We start from the raw sequence: 18,068 nt of genomic DNA on the forward strand, positions 1-18,068 counted from the left end.
GATTAAGCCTAATTACATTACCACAGAGTTCTAACTGTTCAACAAACTTATATTTACACACATTTTTAAGTTTTAGAAAATCTTTTGGATGGAAGTGTGAAACTGAATAAATGAAAGCAGAAGATGATGAATATGTGTTAATATACTGTATAGCTGTATACTTTTCTAAAAGAGTGATAAAGCAAAAAAAATAATGACATTTTATTTCAGGTAATCAAAATATTAAAGATTAATTGATATCAAGTGTCAACTACCCCATCTTGAACTCTCTTTAAACTCCCATAATCTGGGATATTTTTATAAAGAGCAAAACCAAAAGAAAAAACAAAGTGCATACAGTTTGGTTTATTGAATACAATTAACTGTCAGTGTGACTGCACGATGCATCATGACAGAGATAACTAGAGACAGAGCTGCGGAGACTTTCAGTTGACGTTGGGAAAGCTGGTGTAGGTGGTGCTCCAGAAGTAGACGTAGCGAGCTCTCATTTTCTGCTTGATAGAGTTCTTACCCATGTCGTGATTGATTTCTACAAACTGGTGGCCTTCACTCAGTTGGGGCCAGGCTACAGGCACCTCCGAATCACCTACGTTGGGGTCACTGAGCAGAGGAAAGAGAGGGCATAAAATACAAAGTCAGTAACACACCATGTTGGGCAAATTAGAAATCTGGAAAAGAAGCAGCTGCAGTGTGATTCGTTCAAAAACCTTATTGAAGAAGCTAAAAATAGTAACTAGGTAAGGTAGTAACATATGTCTAGCCAGTTAGCTAGTGCATTAAGTGAAACAAATTTTCATAATATGGTGGAACCCTGGAATACAAATGCCCTCCCTTACAATTTTCACCTTAAGAATTGAAATTTTGCAAAGAATTTGCATTGACATACGAAGCATTTTCGCCATACCAACAAACCGAACACCGGCTAAGTTGCAAGTAGGTTTGGGAGCCGTTCAAAACTTGTTAGCATCAGTGGAAAGCCAAGCAAAACCAACCGCAGAGAGTTTCCGAAGTGTCTTTCACTCAGTGAAAGCTGTTTCGAAAGAGTCAACCCACGAAAGCGAGGCGTTTTTTTTGTTGACAGATTGGTGGCGTTGGTGCTCTGTTCTATTTTTAGCCCAAGCTTGGTGGCACGACTTCCTGTAAGGACCCTTGACATGGAATGCTTGGCTTGGGTCAGTCCTTTGTAAGCAGCCATACAGTTTCCATATGTTTCGTATTGGTGATATTGATCATATTTTTGGGATTATCTGCATCTACATTATTTCTAATGGGAAAATCTGTTTTGCAATACACACTTTGGCCTTAAGACCTCCAGAACAAATTAAATTCGTATGCTGAGGTTCCACTTGGCTGAAATTTCAGCTATACATCTGTCCTCACAGTGCACACCGATTTGTCCACCCCGCAAACAGAAAACATGATTTCTACAAAAACACAATACCCATTATGAGTGATCTCTTTAAGGTGTATTACCCAGTCTTGGCAAAGTTGGTCCAGTAAGCGATCATGTATTTGGAAACTCTGCGATGTTTGGGCAGGTAGGCCAGGGGAGTGGTGAAAGGCTTTCCGAACACATACTGCAGGTCATCAGCATGGTCAGCCCCCATCCAGATAGGATAGCCAGGCATGCGGCTGGGCTCGGAGAACAGGTACGAATAAGTACGTCCGGTCCTGACAAGGAAACAACAAACAAGATGTCTGTAAGTCATCCAGGTCATTTACAACTGATTTAAAAGTAAGTGAAGGAAATTGTGTTGGAATCAAGCAAGATTATAAAACATGTCTACTGCCGCTCTTAGCTTATATAAGGATTCACACACTTGGCATGTTTGGCATGTAGATACAGAGCCGTCTGCGTCGGCACCAGGAAGGTGTAGTCTGTCTCGATGTCTACGATTGTCTTTTTGATGTCGTCCTTGCCAGGCTTACTTCCCCAGTTAGCAGTGTACTGCTCATAAGCTGCTGCTGAAGCTTCCGGGCCTTTATCACTGGTCAAAGCAGTCAGGAGAGCATGGACGTCTTCACTGTGTTGAAGGAACAAAAAAGGAATACATTACTGTTTCTATAGTAACAGCTCTCATTTTTATGGTGGACACTGCACATAACCTATGAATAAAATAACAGGAAGAAATCATTGATATAAGTCAATGGTGCATTCTCGTGTTATTAACATGAACAGAAAGTAATGACATTTTAATAGCTGCTGTAATGTAAGTGATAACAGGGAGTCTTTCTTACACAGGCGTAGGCTGGAGAGGCTGGTTGACAGAAGGAACATCGAAGCCTGTGAAAATGTGTCCGTCCATGTTGTTAACTCCGCCGATGTAGTCGACGTCAGCTGCGTTACTGAACAGGAGGCTGGGGTCACTGGGGAGGAAATCGCCATCAAGCACAGGGGCGAGAGCCAGGTTCTTCACAATGGGGTCTAAAGGGGGATTTCACACTTGATCATGGCAACTTCAATCAGTTATTGCATCCAAATCAACTCAAGTCAACGCAACTTGAAGATAACCTTTGCTTCAACTCTCAGGACAATGGATTACACTCAGTTTCATGGTTGAAAAGTTATATCCGAAACTTTTCAAGACAACTTATCCAGTATTAAAGAAGCTGTTGCATTTGGTGAAAGGAAAGTGCTTACTTGTTGCAGAACCTTTCAGGTTAAGGGTACCAGCAAGAGTTATCTCGACAGGGTCAGTCATCTTCAGGCAAGCTGCCATGGTCTGATCAGTGGGGCAGCCCACTTTCTTAGCAACCTGCCAGTGTGTAAAGAAAACCACTTTATTATAACATATCCTTTCCTCCTTTTTCCTAAATGATCCATACACTATATGACTGTTGATACAAACAGTATAAAAGAAAAATCCACCATGAATGATCAATGTTTTTGGTTATTGATCTATTTTCATGACAGATTTTTTTCTTGACCTGAATTAAAGCTAACAGGTAAATGTACAGGTGAAACACACTGGGCAGTGGTATGTGCAAGTTTTTTTTATACTTTTAGAGATAGCACATTGTACTAAAGTTCTAATGTAAGAGATTAAGCTACATTGATTACAAACCTAGATACGATTCATTAAAAAATACCGAGTTGTGTTGTAAATTGATTGATTGATCATGTCATATCATTAGCATGGTTACCTCTTCAGCAAAGGCTCTAGGATTTCTGTTAACAGCCCAAGGACAGAGAGCAACACCACTCTGGGAAATAGCTCTGCGAATCAAGCCTTTGTTGTGGGGGGTCAGCATCTGTACACACACACACACACACACACACACACACATTTCATCTTACATAGGAAATAGAAATAGCCATACAGGATATAGGATCGAAGAAGCAACGATGTGACTCATACCTGAAAGCTCACACTGGCCGCTCCGGCAGACTCTCCAAAGATGGTGATGTTGTTTGGATCTCCTCCGAAAGCCTTAATGTTCCTGTGCACCCAGGCGATGGCAGCTTGCTGATCCCAGAGACCATAGTTTCCTAAAAACCAAAGCATGGTCATTTTATCACACTATTTTATGACATTATTTTGAGGAAGCAGACTAATTCTGGTTTCTCAAAATAGGTCTTTAACACAGAGATGTTGAATTCTCGACAAAGGAGAGAACAGATAAAGACTGAACCATAAACACAGTAAAATGTCCCAGTTGTATAAAAGTAGATGACCATATAGTAGATAACATCAAGCTTTCGATTCTCACCAGGCAAATCCGAATCCCCGGTACTGAGAAATCCGAGCGCCCCGACACGATAGTTGACGGTCACCACAATGACGTTTCCCCGGTCAGCAATCTCCTCTCCACTGTACAGGTAGTTATCCAAGAAGTTTGCACCCTGAGAGCCACCGACCAGGTAGCCACCACCGAAGAAGTAAACCATGACAGGGAGGCCAGTAGAAACTACACAGAAACAGGTTATGGTACACTATAGCTTCAACGTTAGTTCTGAGTCTAGTGGTAGAATCCTAGCAGCTGATAGTCGCATTCTTACTCTTACGGCCTTGTGGGACCCAGATGTTGAGGTACAGGCAGTCCTCACTGCCACGGGTTCCGCTCTGAATCAGGTTCAGTTGCAGGCATCTCTTCGGAAAGTCGAGGGCTTTCAAGACACCTGCACAGAAACACAGGAAGTTCATGTTTTAGGCACTCTATGTTATATATTATACATTCATCTTCAGAAAGTACTTTACACTCACACACACACACACACACTTACAAGTGAAGAGGAAACCAAAGAAACTGGAGGAAACCTACACTAAACAGAAATTTCATGGCACAATCAAATATAATTCTAATCTATTTAAATAGGCTTTGTGTCCAGATTTTAACTTTTTTTGACCCCGATCACTTTGAACATATGGCACATGCCTGATTACTACAAATTAGAAAATATGTACTAATGTATTTCCACATTCTCACATACTACTCCTCGAGAAAAAAAGGTTGAAATGATCACTAAACTAAAATAAGTAGTGAACCAAGAAGGAAGTGGTTAAACTCACCACTCCAGCCCGGATGAGGAGTCGGTTTCTGGAACCGGACGGGTTGTGCGGCGAATGGGACACCCTTAAAGACGTCCATAGAGCGGAAGAGTCCTAGTTTATGATTCTTCCCCTCAACCAACCCTCCTTCTGTGTATACAGCTCCGAGCTATGGTGCACACACACACACACACACACACACACAATTCAAAATTATTCTATTGAATTTTATGAAAATATGACCCAAATGAATAGAATTCATAGATAAATCAATATTAAGCAAAATGAATTTGGTCCTTAATATTTAAAATACAGTTTTGTTGTCGAAAACTATAACATAAAATCAACTTTTTATTCTTTTTAACCAAAGTTTTTGGGAGAATATCAAAGCACATTTTATTCACATCAAGTCAAATTTCAGTTTTAAGCTTCGGACTCACCGAAGATGCATTTACGGCGCTCAGGAAAAGCCCCAAAGCCGCTAAAATTCCCAAAACAGCCATCTCTTCTCACACTAGACACAGCAGTACGAGCAGGGATCGTTAATTCACCTTATATATATATATATATATACCTATCTACTCAGATCTCTGCTCAGAGATATGCAGAGTCAAATTTGCATAGTGCTATTTTTATTTCAAGGGCCAACACGTGTCTCCTTATCTTTAGTTCTCATGGTTATAAAAAAAAATGAACGACAAAAAGCTTACAGCATTCAGGAGGTTTGATTTCAAGGGGGAAAAAGCGCTGGAGGTCTGAAAAGGAGGTTCAATTTCAAAATGCGCTTGCTGCAATATTGCAAGTGAGCTCCAAGTCAAATAACATGAAAGACAAGCCATGGGAGACTTCATGAACGGCTCAGCTTTTGTCCATGTCTAGTACAGTTAGTTTTGTTGGAAGGAGTCTCCAGTGTCGGTGCTTTGTAACAGACAGAAAGTCCAACAATCAGCATTTTGGTTTTATTAACTTCACAGGAGAAAATAAAGAGACACAGGTGTTTATATGTACAGTTTAAGAAATGAAATGATATATAACACAGATGAGAGTCTTTAGAGTCTGAAGGTTCCTTCCTCATATCATCTCTGAGCATTTTTTCGTTTTTTCCTTCACCGTTGCTAGCTCATTAGGGATAAATATAAACTTAAGCATTTTTATACAGAATTTCTTTATAAGATTTTTTTTAGTTTAATAAAAATGTTTAGCATTAAAAGCACTATACATAAAATCAAGTTAAACTGAATTGCTTTATAGGTATAAAGTACGTGACAACTTGTTCTGTGCACAACATTGAAATATCTCCAACTACGTCACTTTTGGACCAGAAACAAAGTTGAAAACGTTTTAATCACTTAGAATACATAATAATTTAGCGTCCTGCGTGTGCACAATATCCTCCACTATGTCCACATTTTGATTGCATTCAATAGAGCTGATTAATAATAAAATGAATAATAATAACAGCGCATTAAAAAAAATATTAGACAGTATTTCGTCCATTATTTACGGTTGTATTATATAAATGATCGATGATGATTTATTGTCATGTACAAGAAAGTTTCAAGTTTTTTCTTAAATTTAATAAGACGTTTGCAAACTGCTGTGGAACAAAGGGAATAAAACACTTCAGGACGTCCTGCTATACAAAGATAAGCACCTTCGTACATTAACAGACGCCATCCTGTCACTGAATATATAGTTTTATTGCTAACTGAAGCACTGTATGAACAGGGAACACTGTGTAGCCATGAAAAGATGTGTTCCAATACCGGAATTGCAGAAGGTACAAGTCCTGATAATGACCTGCCAGCTTACACCTGCGTCTCTCTCTCTCTAAACACACACCTGCTGCGTTTCTAAACACATTTCTGCAGCTTTATCTCTTTTCGCATTCATTACTGCAAATAAGTCAGGACTGTCGGTACGCACCGGTTCACATATCCTTCTTTTATGTCAGTGATATGACTATTGTTAAAAAATATTCCAGCCAAAACATTTCTTTCTTTATTTATTTATTCAACAGTACACAATTTGAACCCCCCCCCAAGCCTTTGAACAAATAATTCTCTTACAAAAGACTTTTTTATTTTAATATATATAAAAACATACATATTCCACATTAAACAGGTAACTTAAGTCAACTTAAACGGTCTAATTTACATGTAATCAAGCATTTCTGTCTCCATTTCATTTTCACTCCCGTCAGGCTTGTAATCTTCATCGAAATCATCCTCGTCCTCATTGTCATCGATGTCATCTTCATCCTCGTCGCTCTCTTCGATTTTACGGCCGGCCCGGACAGGCCTCAGCTTCGGGGTAGACAGAGCTGGGGACAAAAATAATATATATATATCAAAAAAAAAAAAAGGAAGTAGACAAGTAATTTTGTAGCTGCAAGTCACCAATCTCTGTACTATGAAGTAGCCAGTAAGTTTTCCTACTACAGGTTGCCATAGCAACACCGTTTATCAGCGGGTGGCGTAGCTGCTAAGATAAAGACTTCGGGATGCAGATTTGGCGTTTTTATATATATAAAATTCACCAGTGGATCATATGAGATGAAGGAGAAGCAGTGTATGCACTTTGCCACAGATCCCATGCACTCTACTGTCTTCACTCCCATTGGCCAACAGACTCAAAAAGCATATTAGGAAAGCAGGCCCTGGAGTCTCAGGTGGAGATGTCTGTGAGAAGAATGCTGAGGAAACTTCTCAGTGTCCTTGATAATGCGTCACACCCCCTGCATGCGACACCGCAGTCCTACCCGGAGCACGTTCAGCCATAGTGAGACCACCGAAGAGGTCTTTCCTAGCAGCGGCCATCAAACTCTATAACTCCTCCCCTTTCAGTAGAGAGCAGAGCTGACACAATGAACACTGACTGTATTACTGTGTTATTATATGGACTATCCCAATTCACAATATGTACGTTAATATCATATTATGTGCAATATTGTCTTAATTCCCAAGCACATTTTCTGTACATTTTGTATGGCCAGGATAGCAGTGGTTTAAATTAGGCCATGAATTTCTTTAGATATTGAGTAATAGAAGCAAATAAATAAGTTAGAAATGAATGACTTTGAAAGAACAGCCTGGAAAACATCTGTAGTTGAGACTAATTATAAACTCGAGGGATGTAGCTGAGGTTAAGGAAGCATACACACACACACTTCAGCATTAGATTGAATGCAGCTACAAATATTTGGAGCCCTAAATAGGTATAGTGCCATTATGTGACACCTCTAATATATACATGCTGGTTTGTATTCCTTCAAAAGCCACCAAATCTTACAGCGATGAAACTTAGCATAAAACCCAGCTTTATCCTAAACCAACGCCTTTGTACCCCAAGCACTTACAAGGTCTTTTTGCCCGTGCCACCTGCGCGATCATGTAGGAGATGATGTTTCTGAGCTCGTCCGCAGTCCGCGGCAAACACCAGCCGTCGCGCTCGTCACACACCTCCTCATTCCCGTCGTTTTTATGGATGATGTTCTTAATTCTGACAAACATGGTGAAGTCACGGTCAATAAAGACACTTCTTTAAAGCTGTACATGGTTATCATATTCATCTTTCAAATGTCTCTCTTACGTCTCTACATCCAGATCGCACAGCTGGTAAAACATCTGTCGGTAGGGTGGTAACATTCCCTCACGGAATATGTAAACCGAATCCTGTAATAAAAAAAAAAACCTGATGGGTCTCAAGATATCTCACTAATTGTTGTGGGGTTTTTTAATACCTGGCAATACAAAATCCTCTACTGAATTCAACTGAGAGGAACAATCTGGCAACCTCTACATAAACTGTTGTAAAAACTGTTGCGCTGATTGACCTGATTTTAGGTGAGGAGATATTTACTGATTATTTTTTGAAAGTCTCCTTTTTTTGGAGATTAAAACGGCATTTTAGGTTAAAAGTAAGACTTAAGAAAGAAAAGGAAGAAATAATTTTCAGTTTGTCTGTAAATAATAAGCTGTGTTTATTGTCCTATTAAATTCAAGAAAGAGAATAAAAGAAAGGCTGATGATGAAAAACAAAGGTTTCTAGCTGTAAGTGATAACAGGAACTTGTTTCCTGGATGTTCTCCAACATTAACTGAATATAAAATGTTGCCTAAAAGAAAGAATAGATCTCATTTTTACCTTAAGGATGTATTTTGATGATGAAGACACGGAGCTGGATGAACCGTCATGGGTGATGTCCTTCAAACTAGCTGCCTGAGGGGCTAAAGGAACCATTAAAGGAAATCTGAATCAGTGGAAAAGAAACAATGCTCTACCATACTACAGCAGACTCACTGTCCACTTTAATAGAAACACCTGTACACCTGCCCACTTATATGCAGTTTTCTAATCAGCCAATCATGTGGCAGCAGTGCAATGGATGAAAATCAAACGTCAGAATGTGATCTTGGTGCCACATGTGCAGGTTCCAGTATTTGCTGACCTCCTGGGGTTTTCACAAACAACTACACACACGCAGGATGATGAGAACGGCCAGACAGGTTCGAGCTGACAGGAAGGCTACTCTAATCATGATTCTCTTTGCAATCATGATGAACAGAACAGAACAGAATCTGATGCTACAATGGACAGCCCTTAACTGGACAGTTTTCAGATTGGAAAAATACTTCGGTTGATGGGTTTCGGTGACCCTGCGTCCTTTGGAGGCATGTGTAGGTGTACTGATGTTCCTAATAAAGTGCATGCTGAGTGAAAATCCCAGTATTTTTCCATAAAGAAGATAAGCAAGATAAAGCTCCAGCAGTTGTTTGATTTGAAGGATGTTTCCTTCAAACAGCTAGCATTGCTAGACAGGATCCCTAATAAATGACCAAAACAAAAACAATGGCATAGAAAACATCTCCACATCTCACAGGAACAGCAGGATCTCCAGATAAATATTAAGAATTGCCTCACCTGCCTTGTTGACCGTAGTGGGAAGATTGTACTGGTAAGCACTTCTTTTAGCCTTTACTGGTATTTCATTGAAGCTGTGTCCTAGGGAGGGGGACAGAGAAACAATGGAGAGAGAAACAAAGCATTGATATTATTACTAAGAGAAATTCTATTCCAAATGAAATGATTTTATTAAAATATGATATGTATAGAATAGACTGATAGAGTTCATAGACCCGTGTTGAACATGTAGTTGTGAATTCTGAGCTCCTCACCATGTCTCACTCCACAGCGGATTCGGAAATCCAGAACCTGGTACATTTTGGCCTCTGGGTGGTTACGGGGATCGTAACCGAACCTCACCCACAGGCTTCTCCATGGCCCAGTTAACTGATGAGCAGACACAAACATATACACACACAAATACACAAGCAGACGGAAACACACACAGCCGCACACACACACACACACAAATGCAATCACAGACACGTGCAGACGCAGACACATATGCAGACAGAACCACACACATGAAAGTGCAAACACACAAATGCAGACGCAAACACACACACAAAGACGTAACACAGGCGCAACATGCAGATACAAACAACAGACGCAAACACACAGGCGCAAACACACAGACACGCAGACACAAACACACACACAAGCAGAGGCAAGCACACACACACACGCAGACGCAAGCACACACACGCAGGCACAAGCACACACACAAGCAGACAAAAGCACACACGTGTAGGAGAATACATACACACACACACACACATGTAGGAGAATACGCACACACGCAGGAGCAAACACACACACGCAGTAGCAAACGCGCACACAAACATACAGACGCAAACACACAGACACAAACACACACACACAGGAGCAAACACAGAGCAAATTTTATTCCTTATTAATATATTAAATGACACTGAAAAGCCTATACATGGTGCTGACAGATCTGCTACGAAGCCATGTGACTTCTATCCCAACTTTTAAACCTCAACTCCAGACATGTATTGATAATTGTTTCCTAGCTAGTTTCTCACCATGTAATATGCCAGAAAGGGGAGCAGGATCTTCAGCTTCTCCGGGTGAATGTTGATGTTGGCTTTGATGGCGTTGCGGGACCATATGGGCCGTCTTTCAAACAGCTGTGGGAGGAAATACAGTCACATATAACTAAACATACCATGAATATATGAAATGGAGGACATTCAAGCTGACTTTTTTTCCCATAGCATATAGAGGATGGTATTAGCTGTTCGTGTCAGATCCTAATATGACTCTAAATGAGTGCATAATTGAAGATAGGAGCAATTGGAGGGTGTATCTACGTATATGCTTATATGAACCTATATATAAGCTTTTTATGAGTTGCTCAGGAGCTCCCGGTTACTCCAACTGACTGTATATGACTGTAGAAAGGATATTATTCGTAATCACACTTTCCAGGTTTTAAAATAATTTATAATCACACTCTCTGGTGTCACCCAAATGAGGATGAGGTTCCCTTTTGAGTCTGGTTCCGCTAAAGGTTTCTTCCTCTTACCATCTCACAGTCGCCTCAGGCTTGCTCATTAGGGATAAATACAAATAGATTTTAAATATAAGTCAAATATTAATCTTTCTTTTTTTCCCAGTTCAGCCGAGAGACACCCGAGGGAAGGCTGGGCATCCCTGCTTAGACTGCTGCCCCTGCAACCCGGCTCCGGATAAGTGGAAGACAGTGAATGAATGAACGAATGAATGAATGAATATTAATCTTGAACTTTTTATACTACATCTCTTATGTTCTGTGAAGCTGAGACCATTGTCCATTGTTGAAAGCGCTATACAAATAAAATTTAATTGAACTGAATTGAAAAACACTCGTAAAGTAAAATGTAAGTAAAATATTTCCATCACAGGTCTTTAAAAACGTACCTTCCTCATTTCCTCCTCTGCCCTGAGGTCACTGTGGTGCATAGCATTTTTGCGCCAGTTCCTTTTAGCAGCCTCTAGTGGCTCAGTGGGAATAGCCACATCTTCAAAATTCACAAAAATGGCATTGTGGGCTCTCCGGGCTCGGTTCGGACCGATCAGGTTCTCTTTGGAGATCAAATGCGAAGCGTTTCCTTCCCTGTAAAGTGATGGAAATGATTTGGCTACAAAGAACACAGGTGATCGGTGAACTGATTCAACTACAAAGATTAAAGAAACATACCGGAATATGGCATACTGGAATATGATTGGCTCTTATATTTTATGATGCAATAACACTTGAAATCCACATGCTCGATACTTTATAATACGATTCATAGCATGCTTACTTGTGAGCAACATCCGGCCTGTAGTAGTAATCCACCGGGTTATCCAGACGAGAGAAAATGGGAGGTGGGATGAAGAGCGGCACATCTTGGTCAAAGAACTCCTTCTTTTCAGGTTTGCGCAACAAGATCTTGTCATACAAAGAGATCTGGGATCCATCAGCCTCTCTGTGCATAGCCAGGTACTGAAAATCTGCCATTCCTTGATGAAAAATAAGCAGGTTTGTGTTCAGTTGTAAGAAATTTTTTTTATTAATATTAATGGAACATCAGATAGAGGAGCGTACCTTGAAATTTATAAGTGGTGTCTATGAGGCCCAGGATCTCCATGACCATGTGAGATTCCCCAGTGCGTCTGTTTGTTCTGCGCCGTACTCGGATGAGCAGGTTGGTGGAAGAATAGCGATTTCCACATACAGGGTGACAGTAAGGGTCTTTAGGACGATAACGCAGCTCCAGACGTTTGGACGAGTCTCCATACGTCTGTTAAAAAAGGTGAGATGGAGAAATAAGACACAATACCGCATACGAATGATACTTAATCTAACGCATATACATTATGCTCATATCTAAACATATAATGAAAAAATTCTTCTTATACTGCTGCAACAAGATTTTATTTATTAACCAATATACTTTACACTCTAATGAGTTTCTTCCTGTTATAACTTACACTACAACAGCTGTAAAACTGTAGGATAGCTAATATCTTTTTTCCTTTCTCTCTTAAAGTAAATAAATCAATTAATTGTCACGTTGCCAGTAATCTGGCTAGAGCAGGTCTCTGTGTAAGAGACATATTATTGTTGCTGTCATTTGGTACAATGTTAAAGAGAAAAAGGTTTTATTTTAAAATACGAAGATAGATAAATGATCACCTTGGACAGACCCTGTTCCCCTCCAACAGTTTCCAGCATTTTGTCCACATTATTAACCAAACCTGGATATTCAACACAAACCAGCCTGGTCTCTGATAACGGCAGCGTCGCAGCTTCTTCACGGTTACACTCAGCTTCAGTGGCTGATGAGGTTGTGTTTATTACCGCGTCCATTATTATAACATTAAACTAGCCAAATCAACACACACACTCATGTCAACATCTTCACTGTAGTCAACATGAGCAACTCCTGAAACATTCCTGGTGCAAACTGCACTTAATATATGTAGTTCCGCTTTCGACGAACGTGAACTAGAGAAAACTCAAAAATCGGATCAAATATTTTTAAAGATCTCTACAAATCCAAACTCATTCTTTCAAAAATACTGCGGATTTTTACGAAAACCGACTAAGCTTTTAGTACACAACATTATAAACCAAAATAAGATCTGTTATTTTGAAACGGCTGGAAACCTGTCAGTTTCATGTGTTGCCAGATTGTGAAATTTTGAAATACGATATTTAACATATTTCTATTAATATATATAATATGTATGTTAACCATTGAAATAAATAATTTTCTTTTTTATCTTCAGAAACAAAAAGGGCCATTTCTTCATCAACTTCCCGAAAACGTAATCTTTTGGTTAACATGGGTAAGTCAGCGCTGTTCCCAAAACATAAATGAAATCAAATCTTAGCGAGGTCCACGTTTTAAAAATAAGCACATGTATAAGGTTTTTCCTTATAATTATTTATATTTATACAATACAGACTAGGAGCAATGTATTGAATTCAGAAGCAATGGACTATATTTATGAATCATACCCGTGATATGTACCAATCTGGCAACCTGATTTCAGCAGGCCGTCAGTCGCTTCCTGCGCTTCAGAAGAAACATACAGCTCCGACAAAATGGTACGATTTTTCAGTTTTACACTTACAGGATCTGCGACAAGACGGTAATCATCTAGCAGTAAATTCGTACAGAATACAAAATGTAATATAAGACCGGAAGATAGACAATATTATTAGCCGTTAGCTAGTTAGCGAGCTAGCTGACTAGCTTCATCCATAATATCACATGACTCTTCCATTTGCTGGAACTGGAGTTCGGTGTTCCCGTTTAAAATTATTTACAGCCAGACTCTTTTATTTGACGTTTTAATCCATATTTCGTTTCTAAATCATTGTTATTCTTATTTTTATTTATGGAGAGTGGCATGACTCATAAATGAGACAAAAAAGAATCTCATTCCTAAAGACTTAAGCTAACGTCGGCTAACATCATGTCATGCTCAGTTATTTCATTAACTCATTTATTTATTTATTTATTTATTTAGATCACACCATGGGGTTTCTGATGTTTGTTTGCCTGGTCATCTGTTTACTGTCAAGAGTGTGCAGAGCTTTAGTCCTTCAGTCTGTTCAGCTCTCATACACTATATTGCCAAAAGTATTGGGACACCTCTCTCCAAATCATTGAGTTCAGGGGTTGGTCTCGGCCCCTTAGTTCCAGTGAAAGGAACTCTTAATGCTTCAGCTTCATACTAAGACATTTTGGACAATTTCGTGCTCCCAACTTTATGGGAACAGTTTGGAGATGACTCCTTCCTGTTCCAACATGACTGCACACCAGTGCACAAAGCAAGGTCCATGAAGACATGGATGAGCGAGTTTGGTGTGGAGGAACTTGACTTGAGTCCTGACCTCAACCCCATAGAACACCTTTGGGATGAATTAGAGTGGAGACTGTGAGCCAGGTCAAAACTGGGACGTCTGCCTTCACATGCACATGAATGTAATATGGAGTTGTCCCACCCTTTGCAGCTGTAACAGCTTCAACTCTTCTGGGAAGGCTTTCCACAAGGTTTAGGAGTGTGTTTATGGGAATTTTTGGCCATTCCTCTAGAATCACATTTGTGAGGTCAGACACTGATGTTGGATGAGAAGGCCTGGCTCACAGTCTCTGCTCTAATTCATCCTAAAAGTGTTCCATCAGGTTGAGGTCAGGACTTGTGTGAAGTTCCTCCACACCAAACTCTCTCATCCATGTTTTTATGGACCTTGGTTTGTGCACTGGTGCACAGTCATGCTGGAACAGGAAGGGGTCATCCCCAAACTGTTCCCACAAAGTTCAGAGCATGAAATTGTTCAAAATGTCTTGGTATTAAGAGTTCCTTTCACTGGAACTAAAGGGCCAAGCCGAACCTCTGAGAAAAAAAAAAAAAAAAAAGAAAACCAAACGCCTGAATTCCATGATTTGGAGGGGTGTCCCAAAACTTTTGCCAATGTAGTGTATCTCTTCATCCGTATGCTCTGTTCACAAACATTTGCTTCCCGAAGGATCACGTTTCTCTTGGTCTAAAGATCGAGCTAATTATAAAGGTTTATATACAAGCCATATTCTTACATCAGCATTAGTGTCGTTCCTCAAAACAGTCAGAGCAAGGCATCATTAAATAATGTGTTCAATTTCATTTAACAAATTATCAGTACTCACTTTAACAACTTGTCCTTTAGATTTAAACCTTTTCACTTTCCTAAACCACCTCTTATGGGTTCTAGTCTACCTTCATCTCATGTTGACTAAAAAAAATAAATAAATCATTTAGCCGCTAAAGTTTCCCACTAACCCCACACCTCTAACCTTTAATTAACCGTTATCAACTAACATCTCATTTATGTTTGAATTATTCACTTGATATTCGTTTGGTATTTCAGTTTCCTTCTCTGTCTCACACCATCTTGTATTGTTTGTGTTCCTTTATTTGTGATTATGCACCGTTTTGATCTCTCGATGTCCCCCACTCCTCCTCCTCCTCCTCCTCCTCATCCTGCTCTTCCTCCTCCACCTCTTCCTCATGCACTGTCTCCCATCCTGTCTCCAATCAACTGCCTTGTGCTCAGGCTGGTCACAGAGTAAGTGCCCCTCCACTCCCTCCACCCTGCTTTACCGAGGCTTCTATTGCAGACTAATGGTGACGGCTGTAGTAACGCTGCTCTCTGTGAGGCTGTTGGATCTAGTCTGACTTCTGCTTGTTGTAAGAAACACAAGTAAAGGTGTCCTGGGACTTTCTTGGTAACCTCCTCTCAGCTAATGTGTGATAAATGCACTGTTATAGGTTTATCCGTAGTGTATATACATGTATATATAAGTGTTATGACTTCATCAGTAATGTATTAGAATGTAAGCTGATCCAGCCAGTTTTGTTTTAACTTCCTGTTTAATTTTGTACTGGAGCAGTGAAGGTAATGTAGCAAACAAGTAAGGAAAGTTCACGTGAATCACGCACCGATATCTATAAAACTGCTTGACTTGGTGAAGCACAGGATTGTTGTGAAGATAGATATGTAATGACTTTCCATAAGAGCGGTACTCACGTTCGATACACGTGCAACGAAGAGTGCTTTTCAGAACACTACGGCGTTTGCTTGATTTTTTACTGTTATTTTTGCCATCGCAAAATTACAAAATCCTGCAGGGGATTCCCCTGAGGGGATTCCCTTCCCTCCTGCACTCCCAGACTCTGGTAGGAGGTGTGGCCTGTTTGCTTTACACAAAATTTGTGTAAAAATGCCACATTTTGTCCTTGAAGTACACTGTCACTTAAAAATACATTAAAAAAACTGTGTCCCACAATAAACAGTGAATGAGCCAATAGCGTGGATGATCTTGAATGATTGACAGGTGTTTTAGCCCCACCCCTTCTCCATAGTCTCTTGACTGTGAATGCTTTTCAGTGTCATGACTGCATCACACTGATGACAGTGAATTGCAGTACATATTTACTTCTGAAACATTTAATTGCCCAAAAAAAAAAAAACCCTGCTGAGATACGAGCAATGTATTGAAGGTTTTGCTTTTCAGTGTGGAATGTTTCCAGCACCTCACTCAGGCACTGACCAGAGTACTGAATAGGCCTGAATGAATGACACAATTCTGGGCTAGTGGCTATAAACATTCCTTACTTGTTGGCTACATTAGCCTCATCGCTCCAGTAGAAGGTTCCAGAAGCTTTATTTGTCTAATATTTGGACAGTTATATGTTTTATTAGTATGACATAATACTGTGAAAGCCTACAATCATTGAATCCCTTTAAGGTCCACTTAGATCTGAGTTAGATTTGATCTCCTTGACAGACTTGCTCCTGGTGATTGATATCAATGATAATCAATACAATCTGTTAGCTTTGATTAGCTTAGATTCTAACGTCTTGCTCCTGCTGGCAGTCTAACTCACTGTTCATTATATATCTCCAGTTGGTCCTTGTATTAGGTGACCTGCACATTCCTCACAGATGCAACACTCTACCAGCAAAGTTTAAGAAGCTGCTGGTGCCTGGCAAGATTCAGCACATCCTCTGCACTGGCAACCTCTGTACAAAGGAGAGCTACGACTACCTGAAGACCCTGGCTGGAGATGTGCACATCGTCAGAGGAGACTTCGATGAGGTGGTGTTTACTGTTGTTACACAAACAGATATTGGGTCTTATTTTCTGTCTGAAGATTCTTGGAAAATATTTATTTAGATATAGTGGCTTGTATACACTGAATACACAGGCATAACATTATGACCACCTGACGAATACCGTGTTGGTCCACCTTTTGCTGACCCGTCCTGCACTGTGTATTCTGACACCTTTCTATCAGAACCAGCATTAACTTATTCAGTAATTTGAGCAACAGTAGCTCGTCTGTTGGATCAGATCACACGGACCAGCCTTCACTCCCCACGTGCATCAGTGTGCCTTGGCTGTCCATGACCCTGTCACCGGTTCACCACTGTTCCGTCCTTGGACCACTTTTGATAGACAATGACCACTGCAGACCGGGAACACCCCACAAGAGCTGCAGTTTTGGAGATGCTCTGATCCAGTGGTCTAGCCATCACAATTTGTCCCTTCATCAAACTCGCTCAAATCCTTACGCTTGTCCATTTTTCCTGCTTCTAACACATCAACTTTGAGGACAAAATGTTCACTTGCTGTCTAATATATCCCACCCACTAACAGGTGCCATGATGAGGAGATCATCAGTCTTATTCCCTTCACCTCTCACTGCTCATAATGTTATGCCTGATCGGTGTATACAGTATAGAAAAACATTAACAATAAAACATTATCTTTTTTTTGCTACAGAATCTGAACTATCCTGAGCAGAAGGTGGTAACTGTGGGCCAATTTAAGATCGGTCTGATCCACGGGCACCAGGTGATCCCATGGGGTGACATGGCCAGCCTCGCCCTTCTCCAGAGGCAGCTGGATGTGGATATTCTCATCTCAGGCCACACGCACAAGTTTGAGGCCTTCGAGAACGAGAACAAATTTTACATCAACCCTGGTTCAGCCACAGGAGCTTACAATGCACTGGAAAGGTACAGCACCTTCTTCATGACAATTCTGTGACATAAACTTTACTTTTTTTCCTTAAAGGTGCTGTGTGGAATGTTTATAAGTGTTGCTAGACGTATAAAATCATATCA

At 40.2% G+C, this 18,068-nt stretch overlaps 3 protein-coding genes across 3 annotated transcripts in view; 1 reads left to right on the forward strand and 2 right to left on the reverse strand.

Moving 5' to 3' along the window:
* Positions 1 to 330: 330 nt before the first annotated feature.
* On the reverse strand, positions 331 to 5,084 carry LOC131369549 (bile salt-activated lipase-like). Its single transcript, XM_058416311.1, has 11 exons — positions 4,931 to 5,084; positions 4,512 to 4,659; positions 4,001 to 4,120; positions 3,712 to 3,909; positions 3,360 to 3,490; positions 3,145 to 3,252; positions 2,642 to 2,756; positions 2,239 to 2,425; positions 1,821 to 2,024; positions 1,474 to 1,671; positions 331 to 600 (listed from the first exon to the last, which is right to left on the reverse strand). Exons 1-11 carry the CDS (start codon positions 4,991 to 4,993, stop codon positions 426 to 428), a joined length of 1,647 nt encoding a protein of 548 aa, XP_058272294.1. The 5' UTR covers positions 4,994 to 5,084; the 3' UTR covers positions 331 to 425.
* Positions 5,085 to 6,518: 1,434 nt separating this feature from the next.
* Positions 6,519 to 12,855, reverse strand: gtf3c5 (general transcription factor IIIC, polypeptide 5). The gene is made up of 11 exons (XM_058415982.1): positions 12,582 to 12,855; positions 11,991 to 12,186; positions 11,707 to 11,905; positions 11,321 to 11,516; positions 10,444 to 10,548; positions 9,667 to 9,781; positions 9,413 to 9,493; positions 8,636 to 8,718; positions 8,082 to 8,164; positions 7,849 to 7,991; positions 6,519 to 6,813 (listed from the first exon to the last, which is right to left on the reverse strand). The coding sequence occupies exons 1-11, from the start codon at positions 12,753 to 12,755 to the stop codon at positions 6,644 to 6,646; spliced, it is 1,545 nt and encodes a 514-aa protein (XP_058271965.1). The 5' UTR covers positions 12,756 to 12,855; the 3' UTR covers positions 6,519 to 6,643.
* Positions 12,856 to 13,390: 535 nt separating this feature from the next.
* vps29 (VPS29 retromer complex component) overlaps positions 13,391 to 18,068 on the forward strand; it is a 5,259-nt gene continuing 581 nt past the window's right edge. The window contains exons 1-3 of the mRNA XM_058415983.1: positions 13,391 to 13,499; positions 16,846 to 17,037; positions 17,725 to 17,960. Of these exons, the coding sequence (XP_058271966.1) occupies positions 13,497 to 13,499; positions 16,846 to 17,037; positions 17,725 to 17,960 (431 nt within the window). The 5' untranslated portion in view covers positions 13,391 to 13,496. The remainder of the gene's footprint in view (positions 13,500 to 16,845; positions 17,038 to 17,724; positions 17,961 to 18,068) is intronic.

This window comes from Hemibagrus wyckioides, linkage group LG18 (genome assembly GCF_019097595.1).
Source record: "Hemibagrus wyckioides isolate EC202008001 linkage group LG18, SWU_Hwy_1.0, whole genome shotgun sequence".
Classification (NCBI taxonomy): Eukaryota; Metazoa; Chordata; class Actinopteri; order Siluriformes; family Bagridae; genus Hemibagrus; species Hemibagrus wyckioides.

Bases quoted from the DNA above. Each gene is read 5' to 3' on its own strand.
- LOC131369549 (XM_058416311.1), bottom strand. From the start codon at position 4,993: ATGGCTGTTTTGGGAATTTTAGCGGCTTTGGGGCTTTTCCTGAGCGCC. The intron at 3,910-4,000 runs GTAAGAATGCGA...GTTTCTGTGTAG, and splicing joins GGTCCCACAAGGCCGTAAGA to TTTCTACTGGCCTCCCTGTC. The intron at 1,672-1,820 runs GTGTGTGAATCC...TTTCCTTGTCAG, and splicing joins CTACATGCCAAACATGCCAA to GACCGGACGTACTTATTCGT.
- gtf3c5 (XM_058415982.1), bottom strand. From the start codon at position 12,755: ATGGACGCGGTAATAAACACAACCTCATCAGCCACTGAAGCTGAGTGT. The intron at 12,187-12,581 runs GTGATCATTTAT...CTTTTTTAACAG, and splicing joins GGGAACAGGGTCTGTCCAAG to ACGTATGGAGACTCGTCCAA. The intron at 8,719-9,412 runs GTGAGGCAATTC...TGGTTCCTTTAG, and splicing joins CACTACGGTCAACAAGGCAG to CCCCTCAGGCAGCTAGTTTG.